The following is a 14,056-nucleotide window of genomic DNA, read 5'->3' as shown; positions in this document are numbered from 1 at the left end:
CCTTCTGGTGAGTAGTAGAACCTCTTGCCATAGTTTAAGGTGAGCGAGGAACAGTTTGAATCAGTGAAAAAGGAATGGTGGCTTTATTCATTTTCCTGCTTGTGCTTCTCTGAGGTTTAAGGTGGGTTTAGTACAATATCTTAATGTAGGACGGTTAGACTCTATACCTCATTGCAAACAGAGCTAACAAATTACAGTCAGTGTTTTCTACTTTTCTTTTTTTTTTTTTTTAAAGATTTTATTTATTTATTTGACAGAGAGAGAGAGGGAGAGCAGGAACACAAGCAGGGGGAGTGGAAGAGGGAGAAGCAGGCTTCCCACCAAGCAGGGAGCCCAATGCGGGGCTCGATCCCAGGACCCCGGGATCATGACCTGAGCCAAAGGCAGACGCTTAACGACTGAGCCACCCAGGCGCCCCTCTACTTTTCTTATTTTTATGTGTGTTTTGGACTTTCAAAGCTTTGAGACCCTGCTTTTTCAAAAAATTTTTTTATGTTCTTCAACATTTTCTTTCTTTCTTTCTTTTTTTTTTTTTTTTAGGAAGAAGAAATTACCTGATTCTTTTTCACTCCATGGGTCAGTTATGCGACATTCACTTTTGAAGGGAATTTCTGCCCAGATAGTGTCTGCAGCTGTAAGTATTTTGTTCTCTTCCCCAGATTTGTAACCTGCAATGGCATAATGAAGTAGGAATGAGCATAAAACAAAGCACAGCACTTCTCTTGGCCCGAGGCTTAAAAAAAAAAAAATAGAATCTGGCTTTCATGGGTCTTGTGTGATTGTTTTTGACTCATAAGACATGGCTACACATCTTGACGTAGAAATTAGTGCAGCCATGAAATAAAGGTCTGCTCAGAGTCTCTGGTGTGCCTAAGTGAAATATGGCAGCAAGCCTAAAAGGAACACTATCTGCCTTTTCTTTAAATTCGTTTTCAGTTTAGTTGCCATCTTGTGTATTTGGTTGAGTTAGAATGCTTGTTTTCTTTAGTCTTTTCATATGGAGACATGATTGATCAGAATCTTTTACAACTGAGTGATTTTCTTGTAATTCCCAAAACTCTTTTCATGTACCTTATTTTATTTATTCTTAGAACTTTGAAAGTAAGGAAAGCCATATCCTGTTTTACAAATGAGAAGAGAGGCTCAGAGAGGTGATATATTAACTTGTCTTACATCATTAGGTTAGGAGATAGCAGAACAATTACTCCAAATTGGAGTTTCTGGCTCCGCTGTAGTGCTGCTTTGTTGTGAAATGGAGGTAGTATTGGTGAATGTGGCCAGTGTGTAATGGCTGGAACAGAGTATCTGTGGTCTTCTTTGAAAATTTTTTTAGAGCACTGAGTTGATGAAAAAATTTTAATAGATCACCAAGACAATAGGTGCTGATTCTGGTATGTTTTATCAAATTTTCAAAGCCTATAATTCTTTGTGGTCTTTCAGTTTTAGTTTTCTGAATTCATTGTGTAGATCTTATGTATAATAATGATGATGATGACAAAGATGACATATTCATATCCCAGGAACTTTGACTTTTTAAATGTTTTCATAGAGCTTAATTGGTATTTTGCATATTCAGTTTGGACAAAGTTTTAATTTTCCAGAAGGGTAAGAGCTTGATATAGGAATGGCATCACGACATCATAACCACATTACAGTTGTCAGATTTATCCAAGAAGACTTCTGTTGCAGAAACCAAACCAAACCAAACAAACAAGGCAAAATGGAAAGAAAGTGTTCTCTATGGGCAGTTGGTATACCCTGACCCAGCTTATATATCATGAAGTCAATTTAAATAGAGAGATAGTCAAACCATGGAGGGAACCTGGGCAATTGTCCTTCCTCTTTTAGGTGGAGAGTAACTCAGATTTGCTAGAATGGGAACCACCTGTTGAGGATTACATTTCCATGACGTTTTCTGAATTTAATCCTTATGTAGGTGATGAAATTCATTCCTTTCAAGATCAAGATGAACCAGAACAGTCATTTGACCCACCTGTGCAGTTTTAAAAATATTTTGAATAATGGAGACTGAACTAAAACTCAGACACTGAACATTGATTAGATAAATCTGTTATTTAAAAGGGTTTCTTCTCCCTCTTGAAGAGGAGGGAAAAATTCTAATAAATCCCAGAGTGTTTGCATTCTATTCTTATTTCATTGCTATGGCTGAGCTCCTTTGGTCTGTTAAAATGAAAACTGCTTTTCCTGTGACAGTGCTCATACTCTGCTTTCCTAATGTTGGATTACCAGCTCAATTTAAATTGTATGCTTTTCTGTGATGGTTGGTTTATTAACATGTAAAGCTAGTTATATTTTGGGGTATTTCTCCTGAATAGTTGTTCAATGATACCTTCAGCCATGTGGATAGTGATAGCGATGTTAGTAGGGTTGCCTGGGGCCTTGCTCATCATGGCTTTGTAGTCCATGCGTGGATGACACTTAGGAGAGATGAAACTTCTGGAGTTGTGAATGAAGGTCATAGCTCATTCACAGATAAAAGTACTATGACAGATGACTATATTTTAAACTAATTCAAATTAATTTTAAAGGGTATTTATCACTTTGATGATCACCTAAGATAGTAGAGATACCCTAGCACAATGTCCCAAAATGTGTCCACTATATAAGAAGCTCCTGACATGCCGATTAAAATGCAGATTCCTGGGCACCACCCCAGACCTACTGAATTGGCATCTTTAGTAGTATAGCATAAGGATCTGCATTTTAACAGGTATCTTAGATGATTTTAATGTAGCCTGGCTTTTGAGAATCACTACTCTAAGATGTTGCAACACCAGTACTAAATTTCTATAATCTCTAAAGTGCTTCCCACATCTCTGGTTTTGTAGCTTTTATTTTTTATATATTTTTTTAATTATTTTTGTTTGTTTGTTTTTGAGCTTTTAAAGTAAGCTGGCTTCTTAATGAAATCAGAAGTTACTTTATGTTCTTCATCTGCTCTCTCATTCTTTTTCCCTATCCAGGACACAAATCAATCATTCATCAAATATTTATTGCATGCATCTTCATTGTCAAGCATGTAAACTTAGGTATACTTTATACACACATATCCATACAAGGTTGGGTATATCCTGCTATCCAGAACATTGAACATGGCAGCCTTGTGATTGCTCTTCCTTATATTCCTGTGCACTGAAATAAGTTTCTTGAGTTAGTTCCCAGGAAGCTCTATAAAGTTGTATAAAATAGATTCTGCCTTCTGAGAGATTCTAATAACTAGTTGACCACATTGACAGGGACAGACAGAAAAGAAATGTAGAAGTGATATTAAAGGGCCTGGCCTGGGAACTGAAGCTGAGTTTGAGACACAGTTCTTAACGCTTCTTGAATAATCTTGGGCAAGTCAGTTAAGTTCTTTAAAACTTCTATTTTCTTAATCTGGAAAGTCAGAATAATACATGTTTTATCTGTCTCTTGCAGTTTGAGAATCAAATAGTGTAATATATGTATGTGAAAGCTCTTTGCTACTAGTGCTAATCATTGTAAGCTCTTATTATTCAAAGTTATAAAAGCATCAAATAGATACCTTTACGTTTATATGATACTTTACCTTTAATTTGATCCTCAAGACAACTCACTGAGGTATATAGGGCAGTATTTGCTATTTCCTTTAACAAATGAGGAGACTAATTACCAGAGGGTTAGAGAGGGTTAGGTGACTTTTCCAAGGTCATGCAGTTACTGTACAGAGTTAATTTTTTATTTTCTTATGCTTGAGGACTGACTGAATACACCCTACTTGGGTTTAATTGAGGGGTTATTGGATAATCGGCTGGATAGGAAGCTTAGAGGAAGAATATTTTAGCGAGTTTCCCTTTTCTAAAATCTTTAGGTACTGCTATCATTTTAACTTATAGTGCTTAGAGTTTATTCACATTATTGAAAATGGAACTTCTTTCCTCTCTTTTTCTTTGTTTTCATTTATAATCAGTATCTTTCCTAAAGCATTTGTTAACAGTTAGTAGAATAAAATAATCCACTCTTGTGCTCTTTATATTTTGTTGTTATGTGCAACTTTTGTGGTTTCTCTTAGTTGGGGCCAAAAATGAAGGTTCCATCTTTTGTCTGAATTGATTTGGATCAAAGTATATGTAAAGAGAGGGGCTTATATCATTTTCTGTTTAAAAATGAGAATATCTTTTCAAATACTCTTTTAATTTCGCTTAGGACAAAGTGGATGCTGGCTTGCCTACAGCAATTGTAAGTACACTTTAAATAATCCTTTAAAGGTAAGCTTGGGTTTGATTGGGTTTTCTTAGATTTATTCTTCTAATGTTCAAAGTTATTGCGTAAATTATTATAATAAAATCATAGGTCATTTACTGTCAGTAATCAGATTTAAAATTTTTCCATATTGAATGTTCTCTTCCTTTCTAGTGTATTGTTGTTCTTCAGGCTTTTGTTTGAGAAGCATATAATGGAATAATGATTAGCCTTTTCCAGGTTTATTTATATGTGGTCTTCCCATGCCCAAGTGAATTTGCTCCTTCTGTAATTTGGCCTCCCTTTGGTTATAAGGGAGTGGAAAACCGCATTTGGTGAAATCACTTCGTGGTAAATAGTACATTTAATAGTTCTGAACTCCCTTGCCAAGCCTGCCAAATAGTAAATCTGTGGTGCGATTATAGAGAACTGGGGGATATTGAAAGCACACTAGTGCCTTCTTTGCTTGAACACTTCCAGCTGCCTCCTGTAGCTTTCTTATTAGTTAGTCAGTTGGTGAGGAAGTGGGCTGAATTTTGAATATTTCTGGTGCCTTTTGGCTCCTGTGAATAAACTGAAGGGCTTTCTCACCCCTTTCCCACACCTCATAGCTGGCTTTTGGTGGGGAGCATAAGTGCCTCTTACTTTGTCTGGACCCCTGAATTTTTGGTTTTTTTAAAATTGCTTTAGAGGACGCTAGGTGGTGTGTTTTTGCCTATAATGTTGAACATACGATATTTTGATATTGTTACCCTTGGAGTAAATTTAGAGGGATTCCCAGAAATAAAACGTCCTGAGTTTCATTTCCCGTTTTGCCTCCTAGATGAAATTCTCCTTATTTATAATAGTTGGTATGTCATCTGGTGCCTAAAGGAAAGAAGACCAACAAATTCAACATGGATTGTTTCAAGATCCTTGATGTAATATTTCAAAATGTAATCTTCCCTTTTGTTCTCAGGCAGTGTCCAGTCTGATAGCTGTGGGTACATCTCATGGATTGGCTTTAATATTTGGTAAATTTTCTAAGTACTTTCCTTACTGTAGATATTAAGTATCCTTTTGGATTTTATATCTTTTAATAGTTGTAAACTGTTCCTTGTGGAAAAAATCAGAAAAACTTGAAAAGTAGCAGTCAGTAGGTTTTTAAAAAAATTTATTTATTTATTTATTGTCAGAGTGAAGGAGCACGCATGCACATGCTTGTGCACAAGCAGGGGGAGTGGCAGGCAGAGGGAGAAGCACGCTCCCCGCTGAGCGTGGAGCTGGTATGGGATTCGATCCCAGGACCCCGGGATCATGACCGGAGCTGAAGGCAGACGCTTAACCGACTGAGCCACCCAGGTGCCCCAGTCAGTAGTTTTGTAGTTAAAATTACTTGACCCAAGTTCATTCTGTTGCTCATTGCAAGTTTTTCTCCTCCATGAATTTATAAGTTATCACATCCTATCTTTTGACTCTGCAGACCTAGACAGAAGGAATATAAAGTTGAAAGGGACCTTGGGTTGTCCTCTTGTTTGCCTCAGTTTGTGGTGGTGGTGATTTTTGATTCTAAATCATATCCTAGCAGGTATTCTGAAAGATCTTCAGGAAAAGAGATTCACAGGCTTTCTCAGTAATTTTTTTGTAACTCAAACTGATAATAAGTTCTTTTTCATTTACATTGTAAATCCCTCTAACCTTAAAAATTTCTATCCTGTAATCACATTCATTTACTGGTTGAGAAGAAAACTTAACATTCATTTGTATAGTAGATGGATAGTCTTAAGTATTTTCTCTCTTTTTTTCTACATGAGACTAAATAGTCCTAGTTGCATTATTCTTTGCATTACTTTTGAATTCAGTACTATGAGCAGAACATCTTCTGTTTTTTTATTTAAAAACTATTAGATACATTTTTCCGTCATTTTTAATGTTCTGCATCTTCAGTCTTCTGCATCTCTCTTAAATGGAATTCCCAATAAGATTGTATTTTAGTAAGGAATCTACAGTGTATTATATAAGGATTACCTGGGGACACTTTAACACATAGTACTACATACATAGTACTACATAGTACTACATACATAGTACTACATAGTACTACAGTGCAACAACTTAATCTCTGTTGGCCTTGCATCATTATTTACCATATGAATGAAAAAGTGGTTATTTTCCCTTGTTTTTGAACAATTTGAATTCTTTTTTATAAATATGCTAAAAATCTTAATTATCATGTGATTTTAACACTTAGTCTTTTAAGAGGTGATTGATTTAAATAATAGAGTTTTATTGTTTGGGAGTTGGGAAGAATGAACACAAAATATAATTCTCTTGAGAGAACTTTAGAATGGATTCTTTGAATAATAATTTTTTTCTTATTTCATAATTGATATGTGTTCATAGTAGAAAATTTCGATGAACAAACGGTTGAAAATATAAAATAACAAACTCTACCATCCAGGAATAATCCCTAACATTTCTGTATGGCCCTCTAATCTTTTTTTTTTTGTACGTGTGTGTGTATATGTACACATCCAAAATGGAATCATGTTAATTTGTAACTGGCTTTTTCATCATAATGAACATCTTTGCATGTAATTATTCATCTGTAACATCATTTTTAATGGCTACATAGTATTCTTTTAAATGGATTCACCATAATTTACTTAACCATTTTCTACACTAAGACATTTGGGTTGTTTCTTAAAAAACAGTATAGCAATGAACATCTTTGTAACTGCATTTTTGTGCACGTGATTACTTCTTTAGAACAAATTCCCAAAGGTGGGGTTGCTTAAGGACAGTTGCTTATAAACATTTTGTTTTTTATTTTTATTTTTTCCATGTTTCATAATTAAATAGGAACATTTTAAACACTTCTGATAGAATCTAATCGCTTCTAGGAAGTTTTACCAGCCTCCTTTCCTATCAGATGTAAGAATGATTATTTTCCTGGGGAGGCATAATTGGTGTTAGATTGAAAGGATTTGGGGAAAGGATCTTAAAAGGACCTTCAGTTTAGTGTCCTTATTTTACAATGAGGTGATTGAGAACTAGAGAGATTAAGAGAGATACACAGAGCCAAGTTCAGAATCAAGAAATATTAAATCCTAGGTCAGTGCATTTTCACCATTCTCAATAATTCTGTCCTCAGAGAAAAGGAGGCAGATTCCAAGATATATGAAGAAAAGAATAGAAGAACTAAGATGAATGAGAATCGAGTATAATGTATATGTTTATCTGTCAGAAGAATGTATGTTGAGTTTTTGTTCCCACTTAACCAGTGTTCACTTTTCCTCAGCTCCGTCTTCTTTAACATCCCTTCCTTACCACAGGGTTATAGGAATATGTGTCTGTTTATAATCAAACCCATGTAGAGCTACTGCAACAAATTAAATGAATACTTTAAAAATAAAAACCCAACAGAGGAGAACAGTACATTGTCTTTTGCTACTGTCTTCTGCTACTGTCTTCTTAATTTCCTTGGGCCTGCTTCTTAATTTTTTCAGGTCTCAACAGCTTTGTTGTAGATATGATGAAATGGTAATCTTTCATTACAGTCTCATGGAAAAGGAAGTATGCCAAAGTGAACATTTTGAGAAAGAATCATAATTACCTGTTTTGCTTTGGGTTTTTTTTTTTTTTTTTAGGATTTTATTTATTATTTGACAGAGATAGAGCGAGCACAAATAGGCAGAGCGGCAGGGAGAGGGAGAAGTAGGCTCCCCGCTGGGCAGGGAGCCCAATGTGGGGGATCAGATGTGGGGGATCATGACCTGAGCCGAAAGCAGACGCTTAACCGACTGAGCTACCCAGGTGCCTGCTTTGGGTTTTTAATCATGCAGTTAGTAACTTTTACTCAGTATTTTTTGTGGGAATCTGATTATTTGGACAGTGAGTTTTAACAAATGGATTAAAATTTGCCTGAATGACAGTAACAAATGGCAAAGTGATGATACTATGAAGTGTCTAGATTAGAAGTCTGGGTTAAATCTGATCTCATTTAAATATCTTTGTTGATCATAGGACAAGTGTAGCAGGAAGAATTGTACTTGTTTTAAGTCAACATTAGATTCTTTTTGGAATAGAGGCCTGGGTCATTAAAATAGTGATCATTGTAAGCTTCTTAAAGGTGATGTATATTGCCTATTTTAATGGACTATAGGTATGTGATTATTATTATGTAGCTTGGTTTTTTTTCCTATAATATAGGATCTCAAAATTCAGATCTTCGGGCGCCTGGGTGGCTCAGTTGTTAAGCAACTGCCTTCGGCTCAGGTCATGGTCCCAGGGTCCTGGGATCGAGTCCCATATTGGGCTCTCTGCTCCGTGGGAAGCCTGCTTCTCCCTCTCCCACTCCCCCTTGCTTGTGTTCCCTCTCTCACTGTGTCTCTCTCTGTCAAATAAATAAATAAAATCTTTTAAAAAAAAAAAAAATTCAGATCTTCATAAAGATGTGTCCCTATTCCAAGGCCCTTAGTTTCCTATTTTTTTTGGGTTGTTGGTATACTTAAGTAGATTATCTTTTTGAAGTTACTTTTATTTCTATCAAACTTCCTGGACTTGGAATTATTTACTGTGCTATGATTTGGATATTATGCATTTTCTCTTTCAATAATCAATACCTGAATATAATCATAAATTGGTTAATCACATTTAGTATCATTCCCAGAGATAACTAAAGGTTGTCACTTATACTTTTGAAATTTTACCTGTCTTTTCTCTGAACTTTTGAACTGATTTCTTGCTTTTCTCTTTCTTTTGATCTTTTCTCCATGGATTCAAAGGAAAAGGTATAGTAATTTTGGTTTGCATGAGTGACTGTTTTTCTTTTGACCTTTTTAGTGTTGAAAGAGAATGCTGTCAATTACAGTTGATGCCTTCTTATGAAATGCTTACTGAAAAAAAAAACAGCTAATTGAAACTGGTTAAAGCAGGGAATGTTAAAAATTATAAATATTTGCATACTTTCAATGTTTTATTTTGATTGAAAATATACAAATACTGATTTTCTCCTTAATCTTTTGATACAGTACAAAGCCTTTTCTTTGAGTTTGTATCTGCCAGTTGGAGGTCAGCAGCTCTTTTTTTGTAATAAACTGCATCAGTAATGCATCACAAAGAATTTGCACTTTTAATTAAAAAGAAAAAAAGGTAGAAGCTTAGGCACCTGTGAGTCAATTGAGGAGTACAAAATTGTAGATTTTTTTTTTTTCAAAATTGTGGATTTTTATCAAACAACTCTTCAATCTTTGACCGTTATCTTGTCCACATCTTATTTCATGACAGGTTTTCAAAGAAACACCTTCACCAAGTTTTTCATGAGCATTCATTTAGTTTTCATGGAAACAATAGCTCTTTCTTTTTCACTCTATTTCATCAGTTCACCTATTGTTAAGTTTTTAAAGTCCAGTAACATTACAGTGGCATGAGCAGGTTTAGAAAAAAAATGAGCAGGTTTAGAACACAGCTAGCTTACTGTAAGCATCAGCATTCTAGATGATAGCCAGTTAGCCATGGGAATTCACTGTGTCCCAGGCTTCCGTCAGTGAGCTTTATAGAGGGGATGAGGACTTTAATTCTGTGTGTTGGGTGGAGGTCAGGTAAAGGGCTTCTACTGTTTCATGATCTTTAATGAAAAATGTTTTGTACTACCTCTTTTCTTCTTTTCTTTTGGTCTTATAGAATAATATGTACAAAGGGTAAGAAAAGAGTAGTATTGAAGAATGATGAATGCTGGCAATAAGAGAGCTCTATACACACGATTAAATTTGATTTCTTCTAGGATCTAGTTATTTCCTTCTTTGAAGGTCTTTGGGAACTAGTTAAAACAAATTAGGGATGAAGAAGTAGAGGATTGGGTCAATTTTGGTATATAGAAAGAGCAGAAATTCTCTTGAAGTATGTTCAGATTTAGATTTTATGGCTATTATAGATTTATACATTACTTCTGGCTTTTCTTTCCTATTTAGCACATTACTCTTAAGCTCAGAATATGCTGAGGAGATCTGCCCTAAGCAAAGTATACTTTGAAAGATAGACTAATAAAAGAAATAGGTATAATTCATTGCAGTGTTTGTGATAACTAGGCTTCAAGTTGTCTTAATTGGTAAGCTATTATTAATAATTCCTTGCATTTTTGTAACATTTGATAGTTTTCACATTTCTCATAGGCATTTTCTTATTTAAGCTCTGTGCCAACTCTGTGAAGTTTATAGGAAAGCTGATAGTCTCATTTCGTATTTCTTGCCTAGAGTTATTTGCTTTATAAGGACCCACTCCAATTTTTTTTAAAACTAAGTTGACAATGCCAACCAAATGTGATTTTATGTGACTCTGTAAATGAAATTATCTGTACTGCTAATTTAATGGTTTCTCCCAACAATAGATAAAGCAGACTTCGAGAGTAGGGGAAAATAGAATTTTTCCTTAAAAATTAAGGTGATCAAGAGCTCCCTGGCGGAGTGCAGGATGGAGAGCTCTGATTTTTTTTTTACCTCTCTTGCTTCTGTCCAGGTCCTTCTGTTCTTTCCATATAACTTCAGAATTCAAGTGTTTGGAAGAGGTTTATTTTTATTTTTACCAAATACCCTTTTCCAGAAGTGTCCAGAATAATCTGGGGTACGGAATGTTAAGTTACCCTAGCAGAAGAAACCTCTCCCATAAGATTCTGATTTCTTCTTTACACAGAAATTCTACCTTTTCTGAATTTAGTCTAAATTGCGTGATAGCAGGTTTGTTAATATGGTACCATAAATATAGAATGTATAAAGACAGCAGTAAGAATTGACAAATATCTTTTTGGAGTTAAAACCAGAGTACATTTTATACACTGTCCATCACTTCACTGCTGTGCTTACCATATAAAGTGACATTGTAAAGATAACAAATACAGTGTAAAAATCAAGGGAAAAAGTTAATGTTTTCATTAACACAGTCCCGTGGGATGTAAATTTCATACATATTTCAGGAATGACCAAGCTTGATAATTTGGTCCCCTGTGTTGCAGCTAGTTTGTAGTACACAGGACCCATAGGAAAGCAGACCTGTTTCGGTTTTTAATCTAGAAGTTTTTCTTCCTCTCTTTTATTTCCTCCCTTAATAGTACCCTTATTCTTTATCATATTCCCTCATTCTCCTATTCTTACTCTCCTTGAGTTATAAGAATACTTAAAATAGTCTAAAGTGTGAACTTTGTTAAATCTGAAAGCAGTAGTGAGTGTCTTTAAGTATTGGTGGATCAGAACTGTGTACCGTTTGGATCTCAAAGCACAGATTACAAAGGATCCCAGCAGGATGCTATTTAGATACTGCTCTGTGCCTGGAAGGCTGGCAGCCCAAACTCATGGGGTTCTTTGTGAGGCTGATAGGGAATTTCTGTCTTTGTCCTCTTACTTTCATTCCATCTGTTGCCTCCACACACGACCCAAAGTAGTGGTCTATATATATATGTATATATATATATATAGAACACTGTTGCCTAACGATCCTATCTTGACAGTTTGCAAAAAATAAGATATGTGGATAAATCCACTAACTGTATGAGGCATCCCTGACAAGTTATAAGGATCATGGATAACACTGTTTTGGCAGGCAATTTCAGTAAAGCAAAAATAAAATGAGGTGTTGTATTCAGAGTTGGGAAAATAGAATAAAGGAAATTTTAATAATTTGGATCAAATTGGGAGAGGAAGAAAAATATGTGAGGAAGGAAAAAATCTGTCATTTTAATCGTTCTAGAGGTGAATAAAGATAATGGCATTTTAAATACATCAGGCCTTATGTATTTATGAATTTTATTCCTTTTTGAATATTCATCTTAGAAGGCTAAAAGCCAAGATGATTTCAGAAAACATTGAATATTTTCTGTGTGCCAGATACAGTGCATCCATTAATTGTGTCAGAACTCCTTTGGGAGATGGGGATTGCTATTTGAGCCAGTTTATGAACACAGAAAAATGTTCTTACAATATTCACTTTGGATGGGCAAAAAGTCTACATAGTATTATTCCCTAGATCTGAGAATGAATGTCTTTAGGTTCTTTCTGATAACTAGATTTACTCTTAGAGAAGGAAAATTTGCAAATGTGGAAGCTATTCAGATGATTGTCAGATGCCTCCTGAGTGCAAGGCACCGGGCTAGGTATTCTGGGAGTGTTAGTTCACTTATGATCTTAGCCCTTAGAAATGACATGGTCTAATAGTGGAAGTAAGACATAATTATCTCCAAAGAATAGCATGTAAGTAGTTAAGGGAGGCACAAACAATTGCTGGGTGAGTTCAGAGAACTCCAGATTGTGCAAATATGGTGAGTTTTTTTCCCCCTAAACAGTTAAATTTTGTAGGCATGCCTCCTTATACTTGAATTTTTTATTTCATTGTTTTCAAGTGGGTACAATAATGAACTCTACACAAAATAAGCATTGCCTAGGAGAAGTCTTAGAGGAATTTCTTTTACTTACTAGATAATAAATTTTAATAAATATTTGAATGCCTCCTGAAGAAAATCAGAATTAAGGCAAGATCCTTACCCTTAAATAACTTAATCTAGTAGAGATTTGAACTGTTTGCTTTTAGCATATCAAATGTTGATGCTTGAGAATAATTTTCTTAAGTAGTCTAAATATTTACTCCGTAATTTTGTTTGCACTGTTAATTTGCCTAGGAAACCTTTTCTTTGCGGATAATATAAATGTAAATTCAGCCAAATTCTGAATTAATAAATTTTGATTTTTGAAATTTTAAAGCTACTTTAAAGGGTGGTATTCTCTGTAACCTTGCATCCTGTAAACAGCAAGAAATACAATTTTAGAATGAGACAGATGAAAGATCGTTCATTTGTTCAAAGAGATAAAGATTACTTATGGATTTTTTTTTACTTATCATTAGCAAGTTCTGTATTCTTACTTGTAGATCTTGGTTTTTTCTTCATTCTTAGTGTCTAATTCAGTGCCCAGCATCTACTACATGCTCAATAAATACATTAAAATGAATATAACTTCATCCTTTGATTCTTTTGATTGTTGCTACCTCCCAAGTCTTTGAAAACAAGCTGATACTAAATACATATTTTTTCACTCCTTTCATTTCTTTCACCTGATTTTACAAATCTGCTTTCTTTAGATCAGAATCAAGCTTTGCGACTTTGTCTGGGTAGCACGAGTGTTGGAGGTCAGTATGGAGCCATCTCTGCCCTCAGTATCAACAATGACTGCTCAAGACTTCTCTGTGGCTTTGCTAAAGGACAGGTAAATGTGAACTTTATTTTATCCATAAGACAATGTTAAAATCAATTTTAAAAAACCTAGTATCTCTGTACCACCTGACACCTGTCAAAATGGCTAAAATTAACAACACAGGAAACAACAGATGTTGGCAAGGATGCAGAGAAAGGGAAACCCTCTTACATGTTGGTGGGAATGCAAACTGGTGCAGCCACTCTGGAAAACAGGATGGAGATTCCTCAAAAAGTTAAAAATAGAACTATAGTATGATCCAGCAATTGCAATACTAGTTATTTACCCAAAGGATACAAAAACACAGATTTGAAGGGGTTGATGCACCCCGATGTTTATAGAAGCATTATCAACAATAGCCAAACAATGGAGAGAGCCCAAATGTCCCTTGATTGATGAATGGATAAAGAAGATGTGGGTGTGTGTACACACACACACACACACACACACACACACACACACACACACTGGAATATTACTCAGCCATCAAAAAGAATGAAATCTTGCCATTTGCAACTACATGGATGTAGCTAGAGTGTATTATGCTAACTGAAGTAAGTCAGAGAAAGACAAATACCATATAATTTCACTCATATGTGGAATTTAAGAAACAAAAC

The 14,056-nt window shown here is 35.1% G+C and overlaps 1 protein-coding gene across 8 annotated transcripts in view; it reads left to right on the top strand.

Moving 5' to 3' along the window:
- Positions 1 to 14,056, top strand: part of VPS8 (VPS8 subunit of CORVET complex) — a 250,931-nt gene that overhangs the window by 25,171 nt on the left and 211,704 nt on the right. For 7 of the 8 annotated variants that reach the window (XM_032407001.1, XM_032406998.1, XM_032406995.1 and 4 more), the window contains 5 exons: positions 541 to 634; positions 4,189 to 4,221; positions 5,183 to 5,237; positions 8,991 to 8,996; positions 13,327 to 13,451. In XM_032407001.1, the coding sequence (XP_032262892.1) occupies positions 541 to 634; positions 4,189 to 4,221; positions 5,183 to 5,237; positions 8,991 to 8,996; positions 13,327 to 13,451 (313 nt within the window). The remainder of the gene's footprint in view (positions 1 to 540; positions 635 to 4,188; positions 4,222 to 5,182; positions 5,238 to 8,990; positions 8,997 to 13,326; positions 13,452 to 14,056) is intronic. The other variant, XM_032406996.1, reaches the window with a different exon arrangement.

Source organism: Phoca vitulina, unplaced genomic scaffold (genome assembly GCF_004348235.1).
Source record: "Phoca vitulina isolate PV1807 unplaced genomic scaffold, GSC_HSeal_1.0 scaffold8, whole genome shotgun sequence".
Classification (NCBI taxonomy): Eukaryota; Metazoa; Chordata; class Mammalia; order Carnivora; family Phocidae; genus Phoca; species Phoca vitulina.
Note: the sequence above shows the minus strand (reverse complement) of the source record. Positions and strands in the feature narration are given on the sequence as shown.